The sequence below is a fragment of the Aphelocoma coerulescens genome, chromosome 5 (assembly GCF_041296385.1).
Source record: "Aphelocoma coerulescens isolate FSJ_1873_10779 chromosome 5, UR_Acoe_1.0, whole genome shotgun sequence".
In the NCBI taxonomy this organism is placed as follows: Eukaryota; Metazoa; Chordata; class Aves; order Passeriformes; family Corvidae; genus Aphelocoma; species Aphelocoma coerulescens.
In genome coordinates, this window is record NC_091019.1 from 21,074,811 (window position 1) to 21,097,728 (window position 22,918).

At 40.0% G+C, this 22,918-nt stretch overlaps 1 protein-coding gene across 9 annotated transcripts in view; it reads left to right on the top strand.

The window, feature by feature from the left end:
* Positions 1–338: 338 nt before the first annotated feature.
* Positions 339–22,918, top strand: part of CHID1 (chitinase domain containing 1) — a 105,990-nt gene continuing 83,410 nt past the window's right edge. For 4 of the 9 annotated variants that reach the window (XR_011151356.1, XM_069017005.1, XM_069017006.1 and 1 more), the window contains exons 1-7: positions 3,458–3,600; positions 4,772–4,921; positions 6,280–6,412; positions 7,962–8,006; positions 9,331–9,437; positions 10,727–10,788; positions 20,881–20,973. Coding sequence is in view for 8 of the 9 variants with exons in the window: in XM_069017005.1 (XP_068873106.1) it covers positions 3,475–3,600; positions 4,772–4,921; positions 6,280–6,412; positions 7,962–8,006; positions 9,331–9,437; positions 10,727–10,788; positions 20,881–20,973 (716 nt within the window). In the remaining variant the exon portion in view is untranslated. Of the gene's footprint in view, positions 408–559; positions 720–3,433; positions 3,601–4,771; positions 4,922–6,279; positions 6,413–7,961; positions 8,007–9,330; positions 9,438–10,726; positions 10,789–20,880; positions 20,974–22,918 lie in introns of those variants that run through there. The other 5 variants (XM_069017000.1, XM_069017002.1, XM_069016999.1 and 2 more) reach the window with 5 other exon arrangements.

Consider the following 22,918-nt stretch of genomic DNA (forward strand, 5'->3'; position numbering starts at 1 on the left):
GGACAATTGCAGTGAGTGATAAGGTCATCCCTGAGACTCCTCTTCTCCAGGCTAGGCCTGGAGCTCTAAAAATTCGCCACAGTTTGGGCTAAACCAAGAGGCTGTTTACAGGAATTTAGAATCACACCATTATTAGCATTTCCTTTTTTTCAGCTACTGATGAGCCCCAAAGCCTCGCGCCCCGGGTCGGGCCGGGCCGGGCCAGCCCAGCGGCGGCTCTGCCCATGGGACTTAGCCGGGATGTGCCGCCGCTGAGCCGGCCCGGAGCGCCGGGGAGCCGCGGCCGCTCCCTCGGCCACCCCGCCATGTTGGCGCAGCCCGGCGCCCTCCCGCCGCCACGGCGCTGCCCGGAGCCGGCGGGGCGGGGCGGGGCTCTGCCGCCCGCACTTCCGCGGCGGCGGCGGGCGGTACGTGGTGTCCGCGGGGCGCCGGGGCTGCCCGAGGGAGGGAAGGCAAGGAGGGAGGGGAGGGGTAAAGGGTGGGGGCGAGGCAGCGCCCCGGCGGGGGTGACGCGGCAGCTGGGGGAGGCCGGGGCTGCCCCGCGGGGTCCGAGCTCGGGGGAGGCCGCGGCGCGGCTGGCGCTGAAGCGCTGCTGGCAGAGCAGGCGTGCGGGCTCCCTGGCAAGCTTTGGTATCTCGAGAGTCGGGCGAGTGTGGGAGGGAATTCTGAACGTCAAAGTGGAGCACCTTGTAAGAGGGAAGGGCTTAATGTTTACACAGGTTAGAAACGGATTTATTCCCACTCTTCACTCCTCAGTATAGCTTTTGTTGATTTAATTTAAAAATGTATCAGCAGTATATGCTTCCTGATCTTCCTTTACTAAGTGATGCAGGCTCTTTCTGCAAATGTAGTTAGAATCTAGTTTTTTCTTTATAAATAAACTATAAACATTAATTCAGTGCTGTGCAGCATCCATTTCGTTTCTTTGCTCGCTTATTTTGGACAGCCTAAATCTGTGCTAGCTTTATTCGCTTTTAAAAATGAATATAAATTTAAAACAGCTGACCAAAAGTAAGTTACCTCATGTGGAGGCTGGGGTTAAGCAACGTTTGTGACCTGGCTAAGAGAGGAACCTGGGCTTCAGATCAGTTTGTCAAATGATGTTTTAAGCTTTAAATTGTCCATAGTATCAGTTGGACAAGGACACAGACAGAGGCAGTCTTCAATTCTGGTTGCATTTTTTAGTGATAAAGGAATTAAAGAGTGCCAAACTCAGACGGTTCTACTGAGTTCAGCTAATTTGAGAAGAGTTAAAAAATGGCGGAGAGTTCATAGAAGAAAAGCTTGATGAGGATTTAGCTTTGTAAAGCTTGCAAAATGCATGCTTATAGTTTCCATAAAGAGCATTTAAGGTTTGACAATTAATCTTCTGTGTTACAATGGTGCCATCTACTTAATTTTCACTGATGTTGTTAAAGAAAAAACTATTAAAATAAGTTTCCAACCAAGAGTTGTTACTGGACTGTCAGTAGCAGAAAACATTTTGCCACAGGCTCAGTTCTTCCCATAAATCTAGGGGTGGATGTTGACTTAACAATAATTGACACATGGATACGATCCTGTCAAGGAAATGAGCATATTTTGATGTCTAATTAGAGTTCAGTGATTGTTTTTTAAACTTCTGTTCTTCAGCTGTTGGATGTTATCTTCTTTTCAGAGAAGTAGATACTGTTGCTAATTGTTTCTGAAAGTGAAATCAAACACCTCCAAATCAATATATACGAGCTTCTGGGTGAATTGATATCCTGTCCAAATAGTTAAGACTTGTATTGACTATTCAGGCTCTCAGTTATTCCTCTCTGCAATAGTTTATAGATCTTGCCAAGCTAGATGGAACATAGGAGATACTATCAAAAGCAACCTGCTTTGTCTCATTTTTTGGAATGTGGAAGACAAAGGGTTTACCAGTGACCTTGAAGTCAAAATAGAAGCATAAGACCTTAATTATTCATAAAAGTGATTTTCAAGCAGTATAGCAATTTAGCTTTTACTACACTCTCTGGATCTAAGAAATTAGGCGGCTTATTGCTTTTAATTTGCAGTTTATAAAAGACTTGACTAAAATATTCAAATAATTTTGTACATGAGGTTTTTAATGCTCTATGTTCTTTGGTGATACTGGCATTGGTTTTTTTCACGCACTTCTGCCATCATCCTTCTACTTTGTTGCCTAATCACATATTCCTCTTTTCCTGCAGAATCCCTAAATCCTACAAATAAATATCTCTGGTTTTTAAAATCTCACTGCTAAGCCAGACACATCCAAATATGAGCAAGTTTATTGAGTTGTTGATTTCATGTCTGTTTCATTGAGTACACTTCCATTGAAGCTTTAAGATTCCTTCTGCCACAATACTAAGAGGCTCAGTCTGGTGTTGTGGGACCCCTCACCTGATGTTTTGTACAGAAACAAAGTACTCAAACTTTGAGCAGTGACTTGTTATCAGTGCCAGTAGAACAAGTCTTGTAAATATGACTTGTAGAAATGAGCTTGTAAGTCTTTAAAGTGAGTGGTAGAGTAATATAGAAAGCAAGATAATTTTTTAAGTTTAACAAAAATTCAGAATATTGCAGGAAATAACCTATTTTCTTCTCCATCAGGATCTCATATTTATGAGAGGCAGCTTGATACATATCTAGAGCCCTGGTTCCCCTAATGCCAAATATTTTTTTCTCTGTTTTCTTATTCATTGCTGGGAGCTAGGCTGGGAAACCAGTGCAGCTTTTAAATGGGGAGGGGTTGGAAAAAAAACTGTCTGTATTTGATTTTTTTTTTTAAAGTCTTCCTGCATATACAAGGTGTGATAGATGAACACACAACAGAACTGTTGTCTACTAATTCTCAGTTCCTTTATCTGGAGCTAGGACAAGCTGTCAAAGTCATTTTTCTAGACAAAAAGGACATGCCACTCCCTTTTTTTCTTCAATTTCTGTATCAGTGACTTGGCAAGGAATTGAAAGCAAAGGTCTCACCTGTTGCAGTAAAGGCACACAGCTGGAAGCATATAGCTGTAATTCTTTATATCTGTTAATTAATTTATGGCACACTGGCCAGGCTAGGTAGGAGCAGAAACAAATGTTATCTCTTGGCTATAGAAGAGGTAAGGTGGTACAATAATTGTTCCATGTAGAAGACATTTATCTCAGTTGCAGCTGTAAACAGTTGTACTTTTTTAGGGGATTCTTTGAAAAGGAAGCTGCAAGGGTCCAACCCACTTCATCTGTGATACAGCTACTAAAACAAGGAACAAAAAAAAAGATGTTTGAGACTAGGAATAATCTCTTTAAATCCTCTGCTTTTGTTGCCAGAACAAAAGCACTATTAAAACAGTACTGCCTTAATAAGTTTGATTCTAGGTGGGAGATAAGAAATTTGCTTGACTTTTTTTAGACAAGAAAACTGAATGAAACTGTTATATTCTTCTGTTCACAGAGATTTGAACCCTTATGTTTTCAGGAGAAGAGAAACCTGACATGGGGAAAAACACCATGAGGTTTCTCTGTGCTTCACTTTCTCTTACCATGATTTGCTGGCTAGCTGAAGGTACCCTGTCGAAAACAGATGCAAAGAAAGGTGCTACAAAAAAACTGGAGGAAAAGGTAAGGGAAATAACTGAAATTCTTTTCTTATCTAACGTGCAGTAAATTAATTGAGCTTTGGTAAATGGCCTCTACCTCTGTTAAAACAGGGTTAATGCATTTCTGCTGAAGCTTATGCTCACAGATAAACCTTGCAACTGTCCTTTAGCTTTTCTGCTTGTCACAAATAGTTCACTTCTTGAAACATTTGATGTAGACTTCTGGAACTTTATCCTCAATGCAAGCTGCAGAAGCACGAATTTTTGTCCCTTCAGGGAACACACTTCCATCCCTTTGGAAAGCAGGGTGGGGAACAGTAGTTTGGGCCAAGAGCTCTAGGTCATTTACTGGTGGAATGGAGCCTTGCCAATGGGAAGGCTGCATCCTGATTGAAAGAGTTTGAAGAGCCTTCCGAGCAGTAGTTCTTTTGCAGGCAGAAATGATTCAGAGTCCCACAATAATCAGAGCAAGCAGAGCCAGCATGCTGAAGTCTCCCTTCACTTGCTGAACATGTTATTGTTTCCTGTCATTATGACTATACATCTGCCATTGTTTGTATTACTTACTCAATATCTACCAGGAAGCAAATCTCATCTGCAGGTAGTGAGAATAATACAAGGTGTTAAGGCAGACCATAGCCCTAAATTCCTTACACTGAATCAATAGATGGCTTCTGCATATTCACCATGCACATCTTATTAGGTCTTCTCATTCTGTTTTTATCTGCTGGTTCAGTTGAAACATCTTCCCTAAAGAAGAGTGTTTAAAATCTTGACCTTCAGTAACCACAATGCAGCATTCTCAGACTAAAATATATCCAGTTAAAAAGTTGTCTTCAAATTCTTGGTTAAGAACTCCTAACCCCTTTTTATTGTTTTGGGGGTAACATGACAGAAAGCATTGATTAGAAAACAGAGCACCATCAGCTGCCATAAATTTCTTTACTCTTGTAATGCCTTGGGTTTTGTTTTTTGTTTATATGCTTTTTACCTTCCAAACAAAGTGTACTGATGATGACAAATCATTTCTGAGTACTTCTGTGTTTCAGTTTTAAATCAAAGTGCTCTGCATCATTTAAAAGGAGTGCTCAGAATTTAATGAAGTGATTTTTTTGTTGTTGTTTTTAAAGTCTGTTGCCATTGAAAGTGGCTGTTTCATATAACTGGTTCTAATAACTGTCTTCTCTCCACAGAAACTGCATTCTGATAAAAATGTACAAGACCGGGGATTGGTAGTTGTGGATCCAAAAGCAAAGGATATTATACTGGAACATAAAAGTTATTGCTCCAAGAAGATGAAGGAAAGACATTTCTCAGGAGATGTTCTGGGATATATTACTCCTGTAAGTTAATACAATAAATAAGATTTGTGCATTGAATGAATATGCAGCAGACTGCGCTAACCTGCAGGCTTGCATCCCTGCTTTAAAATATTTTAATAGTAATGGGAACTGCTGGTCAAATACAGTCAAATAGCCAGAGAAGTATTTGAGACCTGGCTTGGGGTTCAAGCCCTTGTTCTTCCATCTGTTTCTTGGGGGATGTCTAGGTCATATTGTTTTTCGTCTCCCTGGTGTTAAGCAATACCCTTAGAGCAGGTAGCTGGGTGTGTAGCTGCAGTGGGAGCTGCAGGTTGTGCCCTGGGTGGGGAACATGGTGGGAGCCCCAGGCAAGGGGCCCTGACCTGCTTGCATGACAAAGGGCAGAGGGACCTGTGGCACCGGCCAGGTGACTGGGGACTTAGACACAGCAGGAGCCAAGGACTCAGCAGGAAGACCCCAGACTGTCACAGGCATGGAGGGTACAAACCCAGGGATTCCTTTGTTGAGGGTCTGTCCCTAAAGGCACCAGCTCCAGGTGTTTCTGCATTACTGCACCATGATTAAATTGTTTTAAGGATCCAGACATCTGCTGTGGGAAACCCAGGCCTGAGCTGGTAAGGAAACCCTGTCTGATTGTGTGAGTGTGGGGTGTGCAGGGAGCCAAGAGGGGTACCCGTGGGATCACTGGAGCCACCCACTCTGAAGGGGCCTTGGTTCCAGCAGTGAAAGTTTAGAGTGGTGGGAGTGTGACTGCTGGAGTGGCTCCTGGATGGTCAGACAGGGAAGCTTCCTTAACACTGGCTATAAGAGATATGATAGTATTCTCCTGTCAGTGATGAGCCAGATGAAGTTGCAGTGAAGTCAGAACAGGAGGGCTGCAATTTAAACCTGCTAAATCAACAGTAACAATTGTATGCTGCTGTCAGACTGATGTCTTTTGCTATCCTGTCTCCTTCAAAGCATTCTTTCTTGAATGATAAAGGTTTCATCCTTTTTTTTTAGAGGATACTTTTCACTTGTTTTAGTCTTATACTGCTTAAAAGACAAATAGGTGCCCTATAAATTTCCACCTTTCTCAAGTTCTCTTGAACATAAATTCAGAGTCTGTAAATTCAAAACTGTATTGAAATCTACAAGCAAGTTCCTGTAGTTCAGGTGAATTAGCACAATTTGAAGATTGCCTTTCATATAGCTGTCAGTTTCCAGAGTACTTTCTTATGTAAATGAAATCAGTATCCCAGAAGGTTTCCTCGAATAAACAAATAGGGATCTAGGAGATGGTTACATTTCTGTTCAAGAGTTTATATTGGTCAAAAGTTAAATGAACTGTATATCTTGCTTCTGAGTATCTCACTTTTTTCTATCCTTTGTTTTTCAAGTGGAACAACCATGGCTATGACATTGCTAAAATATTTGGAAACAAATTTACGCTAATCTCACCGGTTTGGTTACAAGTGAAAAGGAGAGGGAAGGAAAGGTTCCAGTTCACTGGGCTCCACGATGCTGATCAAGGTGTTACTTTCTTTTTCTTTGATTATGAAATGAAATATTGTTGCAGACTAGATAGCTTTGGCATATGTTTGAAAACAAACCAGTGGGAGGCACCAAGTCAGAATAACAATTTAACAGGGAAATTAAAGAAAAGGGAAAAATAAAACACTGGTTCGAACTGACCCAGTCAAGATACAGCCTGACTCCCTGTTAGTCTAGGTGATGGTAGCAGTCTGGTAGAATGGTGGCTGCAGTCCTCTGAAGCAGTGATTGTATAGAAATAGGGTCTGCTTTTCCTCAGGTCCAGTGGTGGCTATGTAGCTCCTGTCCTGTAGAAATCCAGTGGAAGGGTTGTCTCTGGTGTTCAGCATCTCAGATTATATCCAGGATGGGATGCTTGGTTCCTCCCTCTGGGTGGAGCATCTCACAATGGGGTAATGAGTCATGAGGCCAAGTGTTGATTAGGCTCATTAACAGAAGATAGTCTGGAGGGAGTTATCTCTGAGTCATGCGCAGGACAATGATGGGCCATTAACAGCAAGATAGTCTGGGGGGAGGAGGCAAGGAAACACTGCCCCACCTGATTTCAACAGCTCATGAGGATGGTAATAGAATGCACTGCAACCCAGGACAGCATACTAGGTGGGTTTTGCTGGCTCTGCCTCATGGTGAACTACTTTCATCCATTCAATTTTTTTTTTTTGGGTTTTCTTCAAAGTGAACTTCTTTCAGTCCTCACCTGCTTCCATGTGTGTACATAGTTTATTTGTCAAAAAATGTAGGTAGGAAGATTGGCTTGTCCACCATGCTGTCCACAAGGCCCCTCTTAAAAAAATGGAAGGGCAATGTACAGGGAAAAGTAGTCTTTGGTGTTGGACTGTGCAGTTGTTCACCTGTTGTGGGTTTTGTTTTGTTTTGTTTTTTGCAAAAACCTTTAGGTGAATTTGTTTTAGAAAGGGAAGATAAATTTAATTTGAAGAGAGTTTTTTTCCCTTCATTGTGAGGAAAGTGGTAGCAAGTTTAAATTTCAGCTAGTATATACTAGTTCATGGTTTTGAAGTTGATTGAATGTATATGCTAGTTCATGGTTTTGAAGTTGATTGAATGTGGAATTTCATTTGAAATAGCTATAATTCTTACCATGTTAGTGCCTACTAACAAATTCATCCTAGAGCAATGACTGCCAAGAGGTGTGGATGGGGCACTTTAAAGGACCATCTGAAAAAAATCAAACATTCTTCCCGGGTGATGCCTGGTGGCTGCAGAAGTGTTGTTCTGAGTAGGCGCTAGGGTAGTTTCCACAGGGAGGCAGAATGAAGCAGGGAGAGGCTGGGTGGGGACTATTGTAAGCCTGTAGCGAATGCTGTCTATGCTGCGGTGCAGGTTCATGGCTTCAGATTCTGTGCATCTCAGGATGTTCTGTCTGGGTGGATTATGAACTGGTAGTCTGTGGCAGGAAGATAGGTATAATGAAACTATGCTACATCATTTGAAGAATGCGTGAAAATATGTTGTCACTGTCAGCATCATTTATATTTTATCAGCTGTCTTACTTGATACTGTTTCACAGGCTGGATGAAAGATGTCAGAAAAACCTCCAAAACCATCAAAATAGGTGAGCCTCTGGTTTATGTTTGTTTGCTTGTTTTTTATCTTCTTTAGCTGCTAGGAAAGGAAAGGATGGCTTTCTTCCAGGTCTGTATGGGAGGAAGGGAGATAACCTTAGAACAGTTGTATGAAGGAAGATGCCTGAGAAGAAAAATTAAAGCAGTTGGCTATAGATAGTTAAGTAACTGAAGTGTTTTCCTTCTTGATGCCTTAATGTTTTGTCTCAGCTTCTTGTCTCTGAATAAATCCTGGGTTACAGTGCCCTCCCTGGAGGGATACTAGTATATAACACTGTGTGCCTCCCTGGGGAAAGAACTCTTCAAACTTGTTGCTTGGGTTTCTGTGTAGTTGAAAAGAAAAAAAAAATACAAATCTGAGTCAGTCAGGCAGACTTTCCTGCACGATAGTAGAAAAGTCCTGCTTTGTCTCTTCTCCCCTTGAAGTTGGGAACTCATGGGATGTGCTACAGTGTGTGTCTTTAGGGAAAATGGCAAACATTGCTGTAGAGATTCTATTGTGCTAGACTTCTTACATTTGTCTATAGCAAGAATTCAGTGGAACTGTGAAATGCTTCTTGATTCAGAAGGGAGTATGAAATTTGAAATGCATTAGAAAAATTGAACGCTCAGTCAGATATTTTAACGTACTTCAGCTACCAGAGGATAAAGCCTTTGAAATCTCTTTATACTCTTCTAAAACACTCTTTTACAGCCTTGGTAGTTAGAAAAAGCTTAGACATCGCTCCACTTTTCCTATGGGCATGATTGTCAGCTGCTCCAACAGCAGTTTTCCTGTCTATTTTTTAATGTTTTGTGTTTTTAGAAAAAGAAATTACACAAGCTCAAGTGCCCATGCTTTCCAAAAGTAAACATTTGTCTTGGGGCCTCAAGTTGAGTAGAAGAGTGAAGTAATATAGGGCTGTGTATGGAGTAAATTAGAGTTTGAGGTGAACTTTTCTACCTCATTATTGGGGTAGAAGAGATACACAACCTAAAGATTGCTGTCTTGTGTTGTTGCTGTTTTAAGACTCTACTTGAGGCCCCAAGTGGTAGTTCAATTAAGATTGCTCAATTGAATGAAGGTATTGTCTCTTAAAACTTGCGTCAGTGCTGACCATTGACTAAACTTAAAATTAAGAAGAATGTTCTACAGTGCCAATTTATCTATGCTGCTGAAATTGGTGAGAGTGAAAAAGTAATGATCTCAGTCATAGGATATGATTTTTAGTGGCCTATTTGCTTGTATCTGCTGTATTCTCTTTCTGCAGAAACATTCCAATGTAGATAATAAATTCTTAATTTTCACTACTGATTGACAACTTTGCCTGATAGTGCCTCGAATTTTGTTTGATGGCTGGACTTACCAAGACTTTGAGAGTGTTTTTGGCAGTGAAGATGAGATAGAGGAGCTTTCCAGGAACATGGTTCTTCTAGCCAAGGTAAAAAAAAACTATTTATGATGCTTATACAATTGTGTGAGATGATACTTGATTCCTTTTGTAATCGATGTTTTCTCATTTCTAGTGATTTTGTATTCTACAAAATAAAATTTGCTCAAAACAATAATGAGGCAGGATTCTTAATAGCGTGTCTTGGTATGTGTCCAATTCCTGTGAATATGAAGTGTAGTAACACTGGAGTGCAGATGACTATGAGTCTAATGTGAGACTACATCAGTCTGATCAACATAACCTTGTTGTCATTGGCAGCTGCACCCGTGGCTTTTGCCTGCTTGAAATTTCTTTCACATTTCTTTAAAAAATGTAATTATTGAGCAGTGGCTAAACTGCTTAGTGGTATTTTCTGATAGGCAGAAAAAGGGTCATGGGTGCAATGAGTGCTGTTTTCTGTACAGGAATACATTCAGGCTCAGTGTGGTAGAGCTAAGGAGTCACTTTTAATACCAAGAATAAGTCACTGGATATGTGTTACTGAACAGTTTTGCTCAGGTCTGATCAACCAGTTCCCTCAAAATGTTAAGAGACTGGGGAGAGGAGAAGAGGAATTTTTCTAAGGTTTCTGGCCAACCTCTTGCCTAATGTCTTTAGAGCTATGCATGTGTGGGACTAGGCAAGTCGCACCCAAAAGACATTCAGCATTAGTGGTTGATTCATGGCAGCCTGCTTAATTATTGTCAGAATAAGAGTTCATCACTTGCTACATGATGTAAAGAAATCTTACAGTGCTCTAGAGGAAGTTGGATGTAGAGTTAAACTGAGTAATTGCTTAAAATTTGTAACCGATACATCAATTTTAGGTCCTCAGTAACAGTTGACCTCTTAAGGAGGTCAACTCAAATACAACAGGATCCTTGATCATGCTAAAAATAAATTATCAAAAGAGAGACTAATTGTGGGAGATATTTGGGATCATGTCTATGCCGAATTAGCATTTACATCTTTAGACTCAAGAGATAATGAGTTTTTTCCCAATATACAAGTAAAAGTGTGTCAAATTATTTGCTTAACAACCATCTTTCCTTAGTGTCTGAATTTTCCTTATACAATATTGTTTATTCTGTAAGAGTAGACATCGTGGATAAATAATACAGATTTTCAACTTTTGCATGTTTGTTAAATTATTTAAGCTTCTCTTGGACTTCTCCATGAAATGTTTTGTTAAAGATGAAGCTGATATAAGAATACAAAGCATGTTCAATCTGTAATAGTACAAGAAAAATAACTGCATGGTCATTAACTCCATATTGTTGACAATTCTCTTTATTTAGAATGAAAATTTTGATGGTTTTGTAGTTGAAGTTTGGAGTCAGCTGGGAAACCAAAAGCAAATGTAAGTATAAATCTCTAGGATGTGATTCCTAAAAATTAGTTCCTTTAAAGCATCCTTTTAATTTGTCCATATTGATTTGGGTATGTCTTTATAAATAAATACACTTCATTCTAGAACAACTAAAGGCTGTTCTGCTTGTCTTACAATGAAGTAGAAGGGTTTATCTCACTCTACATGAGATCAATTATTACATAAGAATCTTCACAGTGGGTTTAGCAGGTCACATTAGTCTTTCATACTTGAGTTTTGCATGATGTAACTGTTGTACAAGGATGAAGAGGATACCTCAGTTGCACACTCACTCACATATTGGCACTGGTCTTTATCATAATGTTGTTTGGTTTGGGTTACTGGGCGAGTGTGATGCCTTCAAGACCTGAGGCAAACACCAAACTTCTGCTTCACAAGGTAAAGGCAGAATATGGTGGTGAAATTAATGATTCAGTGCAGGAATCTGAAGATTTTGTGTTCATTTCTTAGGAAATTCAGGCATCCATTTCCCTAAAGCACAGTATTTCTTCCAGATGTCTGTTGCCTAAAGTGTCTGGGGGAAAATAGCTTCAAGAAAGCTGCACAGAATGTAGAGTTCATTATGGAGGGCTTTCACGTTTCAAAAAATGGTTACTTCAGGTTATTCTGTTTAGGGCAAATGCTGCTGACTGATGGCATATACTAGTTACTTCTTGAACTGAGTGTACTATTAGAAGTCCTACCTTTTCCCTATAAAATTAACACTTGGGAACAAAAAATTGAAACTGCAGAATCTTTGTAGCTTTGTCAAGGGCTCCATAAATTGCCCTGCAATGAATAATTCTTAAACTATATGCTCTTGCTCATAATTATGTAATTTGCCAGGCTGTTCCTAAGAGCTGATCTGTATCCTGATTGCTGAACCTAGTGCAGTGTCTTATTAAGTCAGCCACGAAGGTAACTGAAGCAATTAGTAACTGCCAGTCAGAAGTGGGTGGTAGTGGTCATTTTATTTACTGTGCTTACTGTATTTAAGTAAAATTGATGTTTTTCCTATTAGTTAACACGGGTGTAAGACAGACTGTGTAACTGTCATTGTAAGACTCACTGAAGATCATTTTAAACACACTGGCATGAAAGTGCTGTATTGCAAATGAAACTCATGAGCAAAGCATACTTTCTATTACCTCCAGGGTGAGTTTATTTGTGGCATGGTACAAATACTGCTCTCTGCCAGGAGCAATGTTGGTTTAAAATAGTGCTGTTTCACAGAATCATAGAATAAGCTGAGTTGGAAGGGACCCACAAGGATCGTCGAGTCCAACTCCTGTCCCTACACAGCACCATCCCCAAGAGTCACACCATGTGTCCAGGTGTGTTGTCCAAACACTTGTTTAACTCTGTCAGGCTGGTGCTGTGACCACATCCCTGGGGAGCCTGTTCCAGTGCCTGACCACCCTAGGGTGAAGAACCTTTTCCTAAGGTTCCAACCTAAACCTCCCGACACAACTTCAGGCCATTCCCTCAGGTCCTGTCATTGGTCACCAGAGAGAAGAGATCAGTGCCTGTCCCTCTTCTTCACCTCAGGAGGAAGTTGGAGACTGCAAAGGTCTCCCCTCAAGTCTCTTCCAGGCTGAGCAGACCAAGTGATCTCAGCTGCTCCTTGTATGGCTTCCCCTCAAGGTACTTCACCATCCTCATGATCCTCCTTTGGACACTCTCTAACAGCTTTATGTCCCTTTTATATTGTGGCTCCCAAAACTGCCCCAGCACTCGAGGTGGGGCTGCCCCAGTGCAGAGCAGAGCGGGACAATCCCCTCCCTTGCCCGGCTGGCCATGCTGTGCCTGATGTACCCCGGGGCACGGGTGGCCCTCCTGGCTGCCAGGGCCCTGCTGGCTCAGATTCAACTTGCCAGTGAGCAGGACCCCCAGGTCCCTTTCCATGGCACAGTTTATCTAGCCGTGTACTGGACATTTTGTCCAGAAGGACACTATGAGAGACTGGTGTGATAAAAACTGTTTGTACTAGAGGAGGTACTGCTGTTTAGTTGCCTTAGCCTTCAGTTACCTGTTATTTAGGTGAAGCACCACTTCCATACTCACTGTCTGTCTGTTATTGATAGAAAGGAATGGGAAGTATTTTCCATAACTTCTGAAAAGGAAACAGTTATTCTCACACAGTATAATGGTAACTGGATCCTTTTCTCTGAGTTGGTAATGTTTGATCATATGTGGCCACCTGTGAACAACACTTTAGGATTATCCTAACTTAAAATGTGAGATTGTTTGTCACAAAAGCATGAGTAGAAACAGAAATTAGGAACTGCAGATTTTCTTCCATTTCAAGACTTGATCTGATCTAAGTGCTTCATTAGAAACTCATCAGTGGGGTTTTCCTCCTTTTATTGCCACTTCCCTAGAAATGGCTAGGGTGTTTAAGTTGCATGATGCCTTGGGTTGGGCTTGCAGCATTCTGAGTGATGCCAATTTAGACAGAAAGCTGAAGCTGGGCTCAGTGTGCAGTAACAGCTGTTTTGTAAATGTAGGAGACTCACATCATTACATGGAAATTTTGTCTCATGATGCTTCTAAGTTGTGGGACTGGTGTCTTCATTTTGAGATTAAGTGTGTTTGCCTATCACTTGCGCTGAAACTCTATGGCTCAGCTATCCAGTGCCCCAGGAGTTTCCCTGATAATGTTTTTTGGAGCAAACAGCTTCTTTGAACAGATCTTAAGGAGCAAAATTAAGTGAATTTATTACCTTGGAAAGTCTGTATTTTTATTGCACTTTGAGTGCTATTACTATGGGATCAGTTCATTTCACTTCGAGTAGCAGAGCAGAGTTTTTTCTGATGAATGGATAAGCACGGGTGGTCTTCTGCTTCGCTTGATCCCGTCGAAGAGTTGGAGCGGTGCAATGCCTCCTTTAGCCCACAGTGTGGCAGTATTGTAGCGTGATTAACTCCTGATCTTCCTTCAGGTTGTCTTTCCAAAGTGACAAACACCGGTAGGAAAGTTCTTAACCTTGGAAGGGTGGCGGTTAGTTCACTGGAGATGTCAGCACAGAGATGAACCCTAATCCTCTGGGGAGGTGAAGTGTTTGTAGGACAGTATTTGTGTGTGCTCCAAATAAAGCATCTGTCTTAGCTGTTAGGTGCAGTGTAGGCTTTCCTGGTTCAGATCCTTCAAGGTCCAACACCTGGAAGTAGCTTAATGGGACAAAAGATCATAATGATAGTCCTGGGAACAGACATTTTGCCTTCAAACTACTTTCAGAGCGGTCTGACAATACAAGGAGATCTGGCTAGCTACTACAGTGTATTCATGTTATTTAAAGTGAACACGTTATAGTTTAAAAATGAATTTTAAAAATCCCTTTTTTTTTCCTGTCATACAAGAAATTGTCTCACATAAACAGTTACTAATAGGTTGTTGAAACTCAACACAGGTGCATAAAAATATATGGGAATATGCTGCAGCTGCTAGTTTGCCTTATGAAATGTTAGAGCAGTGGTGTCAATCTAGGGAAAAATATTTTACGGAGAATCATTGTGGTTTTCATTTTTCAAAACCTAAATTAAGTGGGTACCTAGCTATTAAATTAATAAATGGCTCTGAATTATTCAATATATTTCATATATCTGTGTTGAGGGGAAAGCTATGGAAATTATTCTTGTCATGTTTTTAACTGTGTTATGGAAAAGATCTGTGATCTCATCCAATGCACTGCCTTAGTGGTGCAGGAACACTTGGTACAGCATAGGTTTCTTTATGAGCTTAAAATGACTACAGGGGGATTTGCTCATGGAGTATTTGTGCCCAATACAATGTTTCAGCTACAAAATCAGTATCCACTCTCTAAAAAAATGCACAGTGATACTTTCTAGCAGAGTGCACCTAGAAGCAGGTGAGTCTGCAAAAGAGTTTGAAAACCTGCAAATTGGTGTCCTAATTCACCAATAAACTGGGCTATGATTTGAAAACTACTTCATCTATCACAAACCTGGATTAACTGCAGCTGAAGGTCTCTTCTCAGATGACCTCAGCTGAGCAACTCTCAAGGGTATCCCCTTGAGATACCCTTTTTCAGTAGCTGAACTTGCATATTGGAGGGACATTTTCATAACATATGCTCTCCCTCTTGATGTTGGGGCTTGAAAAATGCCTAAAAACTTTGTGATTATTAAATTCTGTAAGAATCTTCATGTAACAGAGTAACAATACTAGCTCTTCTGTAACACATAAATCCTGTGACCAGCATCTTTAAGAACCTGCAATCACTGAGCACTTTTAAAATTAGGTAAACTTAGACGCCCCTCTGTCAGCCCTTTGCATGTTTCTAGAAAACCTTTATTTCTCGGGGGTACTCAATTCAACTTAAAAAATGAGTGAAAATTTTTCCATCAAGGCCCAAGGAGTTATCTAAGAAGAGTCTTCAGTTTCCTGTTTATTTTAGCTGGCATCACAGATGAGGTGAAATGTTGCTAAGAAGTTATGTTTCTGGCATCTACTTAAATGTGAAATTCTGTGGTTTCAGTCTCATTATGTATCTTCTGGTTTATGTCTTCTTAAGCAAAACTAACTCAAACTAGTTTGGGCTTTTTCAAGAACAAAAAATTTTCCAATCATTCTGGTTCAGGGTTATAGAATTTTTCTGTAATGCTTAGCAGACTAAGGTCCTAAATCATATAAATCCTTTGTGCTGCTTTATTTTGCATATTCATTCATTGTGGATTTTATCAACATTATCAATTTTTATAAGAGAATCATGTGCCTAAATATATTTGCCTGCTTTCATGTTAGATATCCTGAGCAGTCTCTTCTCTGGCTGTTCATGTAGGAGCCTTGGTGCCTCAAGTCTTACACAGTAGTGCTGTATGTATGCTTTGTATACTTTCACATGTATAAAATGGCATTAGGTTCTTCTGTTTGTGTTCTTAATTCTAGAAATAGCACCTGTTCCATCTGAAGAACCTGAATTGTCTTATTACATGTGCGTGGACCTGTTTTGGGGGCTTTATACTGAGCACTTCAGGCTCTTGCAGATGTATAATACAGGTACTTTGAAGTACCCTCTATAGCACTGGTACCTACTTCTTCCCTGTGTTTTCTGGGAATAGAATTATTAATATATAAATCACAGTGGCATCAAATTTAATGTGAGATGAAAGGCTGCATCTAACTGATGCTGCTTCCTTTCATGCTAGCAATCATTGCACCGTGAAAAAGTGTTCAGCTACCCACCTTTTACCCTAACATGTAGGAAAGTATTTTCCTAATAGAAATCTAAATGCAGAGACATCCTGTGCAGATGATACCTCAATTCTAATCTGTTTTGCTGCTTCTTATAGTTTAAACCTACTTCTTAAATAACTGTTTGGTTTTTTTTTTCCTAAAACTTTCTTGCCTGGTTTTGCAATAAGATATTCCAAGTTATTCATCCCATGGCATTTATGTTTAGAAATGTACATGGCAGAAATATTGAGAGACCTGAGCAAGCAGAGGTTCTCCTGCTTATTTAGTTAATGGCTAGACAAGGCCATGTCTCACTTACTAATCTCAGCTGTGGGTTTACTGGGTGGGTTTATTTTTCTCCAGAGACCTGGATATGTTGTGAAAAAGGCATAATATACTCATAAGACTCTCACAGGCTACATAAAAATGCACACAATATTCTGATCAGTCCAGCATTACTTGACAGATGGCACTGCCATCACACGGAATCAATCTGAAAAATGTGATTTTTTTTTTTTGTCACTCTATGCAGAAGATGACCTTCAGGCATCTTATTAATGTTGGTAGAAGTATAGGAGGAAAAAGCTCTTCCAGCAGTTGTATCCTTCATGTTAGTCCCTGAAAAATTAATCTATTAATCAAAGATTTGCCATAATTCACTCCAGTTTCTTGGTATTAACTAGGCAATGAAATGGCAGAAAAGGGCAATTTCTTCTTCAAGTAGACAGCTTTATTTTGTCCAATTTTCTTGACAAGGCATAAATTTTAGGGAGTAGTGACTCCCAATTTGTGCAAAAAGGTGACTGAAGTGGGAAAGTTGCAGAGCTCTGAAGGGTGATGTAACTGAAGGGAAGGGTATGAGAACCTTTTATGTCTTCTGCAAGGCTTTTCAAATGCATCGACATCCCACTCTTATGCACTGAAGTAAACTGTTCTACAGGTGTCCAAAACACAGTAGACCAGAAATGCTGGTGATGCCATGAAGATTTTTTGCCTTTTCTACCCCTGTTATACCTTTTATACAACTTCTGTATTCCTAGTGCTTTTTGCCTACATTCTTGGGCTTGTTTGTCAAGCTGAGAGACTAAACATTTTAGAAGCTTCGTAGTTAGGGATCAGTGTGCCCCAGACCCCAAGGTCCTCTCCAGAACACATTCTGTAAACCAAGATAGAACCATCCAGGGGAGGGCTCCTTGGGGAGGGGGGCTCACTTGAGCCTCTCATTGGGGAATCTTTGATAGATATGCTAATTAGTAAAACCTATAATGTTATACAAGATCTTTTGGGGATGTATGTCACGGTGTCCTGCAGTGGTAGGGAGAAGAGAGATCCAGAAGGCAGGAATTGCGCTGCAAGATTGATTCATTTAAATTTTACAACTCTTTTATAGACTTTTTTCTTCATAGTCTAATTGGAAAAAGGATCAGCCACGCCTTGGGGTGATTGGCTAAAATGTTAAAACATCCATTGTCAAAATATTTTTCTACTGTACTATAAACAAAGCTTTGCAAGGTTGCAGGTGTTCATAGCTTATAGAACTCTACTAATATCTTCTGTGAGGGAGAAAAATATCTCATGGGACTGGAAAGAAGCAAGAGAAATTCTTGCTAGCTACATATTTGTATCCACAGGTGTATATTGTGGTGTGCATTTCAGTGCATTCGACCTGGACATGTGCACTTAAAGAGCCTTAAAGTAAATATCAAGGTAAAATCCCTTTTCCCCTTCTAACTGTGCTTGACTCTTGATTTTAAGACCAAGAAAAAGGCATCACTGGAAGAAGTGATTTCTGCAAAAATAAGCTTGCCACAAACTTTGGGTGATGAAAATTTGGAGGTCTGCATACTTTATAGGGGACAAGGTACTTTGAAGCCATAAACACTTGGAAAATTGACCTATCAAATAGTACTGATAGGAGAAGGCCTGAAATAGTGTGAATGAAGTAGACCTTACTTAGCTCAAGATAGAATCTTAAAGCTGCCAATATTTTAGTAGCTACTCTGAAGTTAAGCTTGACTATAGTGAAGTGTCTGGTAAATACTTAATGAAGCTTCTTTAGAAAGATTGATTCTATTCCTACTTTCCTGTACCTCATTATGATGTTTAAAATGTCAGTAGCTTTTCTTTCAAAATTGCCAATGGTAACATTGGAGAATATTGCATTTAAAACACTGGAAAGCACTGTTGGGACACAGTAAAGTTTTAATTTATAGCACAATAAATGAACATTCTGATATTGCTCTTTAGAGGAGAGGGAAGAGTGCACATTTGATTTACTTAATCTGTCTTGGCCAGCACATGGAAGTGAGCCTAAATTAAGTCTTTAGCCGTTAATCCTGCCTGATGTGCCAGAAAGTGTTCAGGGCCCAGAAACCTGGCTTGACAGGTTAGTGAGTAGATATTAATCTGGGTTTCTTGAGCAAGAATGTGCAGTTTTCCAGCTGTCCCTTTTCTTCTTGACCTCCTTCAAGTTGAAGGTAATTATTTTTCAGCCAGATCAACACTGATTGAATTTTGTGGGGAGAGGGTAGGAAGTGGCTGTTTAGATGTAGCCTGTTTTAGAGTCCTGAGTGCACCAACAATCCAAACTGCATTCCTGCTCCTTTTTCAGGCCACAAATCTCTGTCCTGTGTTTACAGTTGTAGGTTTTGGTTCTACACTATATATTTCAACATATGACATTTTTTATGCAGTCACTGTTCTTGTGGTTATGTCACTGCCTTTGTGGATCAGTTTTTGCCTCGGCAGAATGGGAGTGAGGGTGTTAATCTTGTTTCTAAATGAAAAAGATGTTACTTTGTTCTGTGCCTTTGATAGGTTATTTTGTCCTATCCTGCCTTTCTTTTTATCCCCTCATCTTCTAAATAGTTAAAGTCAGCAAATGTTTTGCATGGTGCAGAGTTCTCAAAGCTACAGTAGCAAAGGCAGCTAGGCAGAGAAGAGAGATCCCTGCTGTTGAGCACTGTAGAATAATCTCAAGGCTAGAGGAATTGATTCTTCGGTCAAATTTATCTTATATGTAGCATCTCTAACATCTAATAAAGGTTGAGTTATGCTGTAGTTTGGGCATATTTAGTTAAAAAGGTCACTAAGCCATGAGATACAAATCAGTGGGAAAGCTTGCTTACCTAGTTTTAATACTGATGATAGTTTTTGATAAGATTATGTCATGTGGGAGTTGTGATAGATGTGTATATTTATGTCAATAAATGCCTGTTTAGATTAGTGTTGTAATTTTTTAAGGTGTTCCTATGGAAAAGGATTCTTCTATGCTATAATTGTTTTTTCTGAATAGTGACACTCCTAATGTGGAATGCATGTGGTAAAGTAACAGGAGGGAAAGCTGTTGGTTTCCCAGAGTGGGAATGGTAGAAGTACATACCGCAGACAGACCAAAAGCTGATTCCTGTAATCCCATGTCTTCCCCCAGAAGCGAAATATAGGTGACAGTGTGATAGTTCATTGTTAAGGGCTGTTCAGCACAGCCAGCTCTCAAATTGTAAGCCCAAAATATTGCTGGTATTGGGAAAGTGATAAAATGTGCTTTGTTTGTTTGCCAGGATTTTGAGAGTAATGGCTTTTGTAGGCCCTAGGAAGTTTTCATCAGGCAGCGAACCATTTCAGGGGAAATGAAAACACTTGGTTACCTTTGGATAGTGTCTACATTGTGCAAATCGAGCATAGGCACTGTGATGGATAATCATATTGGAAGAGCAATATTTTCAGAAGAATAACTCTAGGATTATGCTGCCTTGAAAGGCATGACAGTACCTAGATGTTGTTTCTGAGGGTTCAGGTCTAATCCTGTTTAAGTGGAGCAAACAGCTTGGATGATGGCTTTTGTCTATTCTGCCTTTCCTGCTTAAGCACTTTTAGCCTCCTGGAATGGGTGGTAAAGTTGTTTTTCATTTGGTTCTGGTTGAAGCATAGTCCGAAACAGATCTAGAGTTCTGTACTAATATCATCTGACTGTGTTTGTGGATCCTCCTGGCCAGTTGAAAAATAGGAAAGTTAACTTTGTTCTGAAAAATCAAATGACTTAAGAAAGGCACTCAGAAGGGCCATGTTTGTAGTGCAAATTTAAGGTAATATTGAATTCCTCTTAAGATAACATTAAACTTTGGTTCTGCAGACTGTGAAGGGTTTTCTGTTAACATCACCCTTCCAGTCAGGAGTGCTAAAAACAGCTTGCATAAGAATTTTTAAGTTTATTTTCCTATTGAAATACCTAGAATATGGATATGAAAATCAGCTTTTGTGGAAGTCTTTATTTAAATGATGCATACAGAGATGCTATTTCCAGATACGACATTGTCAAACATGTATTTTGTAGGTATTGAGAAACAAAAGGATTATTTATACAGGGAAAAAAACAGCAGAAAAAATGTTTCTAAACTCAGGCCTCAGAACTATCCCTTGAAGATTGCATGTTTTGCTGTGAAAGCATCTTCACAAATTCCTGTGTGTGGCAACACTGTGACAACTTTAATCTCTTCAGCAGCTGCTTCTTCAGAACAGCTTTTGGTTCTTCTATTGATCTAATTCTTTTCACCAAAAATGACCTCAAGAGGTGACCTGCCCTGATAAGATATACTGGCTTGTTTTACGTGCTAACAATGCATAGTTAGATTAAAATAAAACTAAGAAAAACTTAAACCCAAGGTGATCACGAGTTCCAATAAAACTAAGACTGTCCCGAGCAGTGCAGTGTTCATAATCCTTAAAGAAGAATTCCTAATTGTTTTCTGTTAGGATCATTTGCAACAAATTGTGTTTGTCTCTCTTGCCAGCTGCATCTTTTAAATTATTACTACTGTTACTTGTTCTTGTCAATATATAGCAGCAGTTTTCCTGCCTTTCCCTCTAACAGTATATTTATATTTCAGGGAGTTGATTCACTTGCTCACTCACCTTTCTGAAGCTCTGCATGAAGCACAACTTAAACTCATACTGGTCATCCCTCCTGCAGTTGCAGCAGGGTGAGTATTCCTATTTAGAGGGCAGGTTCCAGATGAGAAAGACTTTCTTGTCTGATAAACAGTAAGTTCAAAGCTTTGTTTAAAGCTGTGCAGTTGAATAAGAAATTGAGTTTGATTGGTAGTCCTTTCTCCATGCATGTTGTGCTGAATAGTCTTGGTAACTATGTGCATTCAGATATACCTCTTAATTTTTGATGTGATAGAGGAGCAACAAGGGGAGGTACTATGCTGGACCTTGTTCTCCCCCACACTCCAGGTGGGGTGTCATGAGAACAGAGTGGAGGGGCAGAATCCCTTCCCTTGACCTGCTGGCCACACTTCCCTTGCTGCAGCCCACGATGTGGGTGGCTTTCCTGGCTGCAAGTGCACAGTTGGCTGCCAATTGCACAGTTGACAATGCAAGATTATTTTTTTTCCCCCCCAAGTTTCCTTTTTCCCTTTAAGCTGTTCAGCAACCTTATGCCTGCATATAAAAATTCAGTAATGTAAGTCAAACAGAGAAGCATTGTTAGGTGTTGGAGTGAAAGCTTCTCTGGACTCAGGCCCAGAGGAAAGCCAAAGCACAGGGGTTGAACTAAAACCTTTGGATAAGCTGAGATACATGAAGTCACACCAAAGTGAAATAGAAATATAGATTTTTAACTTTTAGTAGAAATATATGCTAAGTGCCTTAAACATTAAAAAGCTGCATCAGAGACCTTAAAACAGTTCTTACTGCAGCAGTGTTACTTTTTCACAGAATTTTTTACTGTAGACAAAATATAGCTAGAACTATACTGTTCACATTTTTTAGAGTGTTCATGTAAACAATAAGAGCTGATAGAAACTGTATACACAAATCTGTGTAATACCTATGTAACACTTGTGTAAGACTTACGACTGTTAGAATTAGACCAGGATAGGTTAAGAAAAGGAAAACTAGAATAGTGTGTTAATCTTATTGGTCAATTAACAAATATAATCCACACTTCTGTAAGAAAAAAATAATTAGAAGGAACTAGAATTAGAAGAAGAAGCTGGTTTCTGCCTGCTGTTTGCTGTTGCTGCTTAGCTTTATCATATAACCCCCTTGAACTCTGCCTTCAAGAAAACTGAGACTATGAAATAAAGAACTTAGCAGAACAGCAGCCTCCTCTGCTCTTTTACCCTGGTCCAAGAAGGAAGAGTATCCCATCAAAAGCTCAACAGTTAGGTACTTTTTCAAATGAGAGTCAGTAGACAGCTAAAGAAAAGTATGACAATTTCTTATTTTTCTCACCTTGGGCTGTATAGCAGTATGGATAGGCTCACAGCCAATACAGATTATGACAGTTTAACAGCACAGTTTCAGGACAGCGTTGTGCAGCCTCCTAAATTTCTTGTAGGCTGTCACATCTTTCAATGTACATTCATTTTCAAAGTGCCAAAAAGGCTAAGAAAATTGAATGCCTGAGCAGTCTGGTAAATGTTGCTTCTGTGTCTGGACTTTCCTCTGCAATGACCTCAAGTTTTTGTTGAGTTTTATGAGGAGGTCCTATAGCATGTGAGTGGAAATAAAGCATTTCTGCCTACAGCTATCTGTGCAGACCTAAATGCATCTGGCTGAAAAGATTCAGGGATCCTGTAGTAGGTGACTAAAAGGGTGTCTGTGTGCTGAGATCAGTTAGCATCTGCCTTATAACGGTGGTGTCACCTCTTCTGTAGGTTGGTAATGTAACCCCATCCAAACCAATTCCGGAATATATGTACTTCCTACCACCTTAAGACTGTAAGCCCGGAACAGTATCTACTTAATTTTCTTCTTCAATAGCTGCCTGAAATCTGATTTCAGTTTATTTTTTGTAAAACTAGGTACTTGAGGATATTTATTGTTTCTTTATATTTTCCTCTGTTGCATGCTGTAACTGATTTATGTCCTTACAAGAAGTAGCTAGTTTAATGCAAAACTCACTTTGCTTCTGTGTGG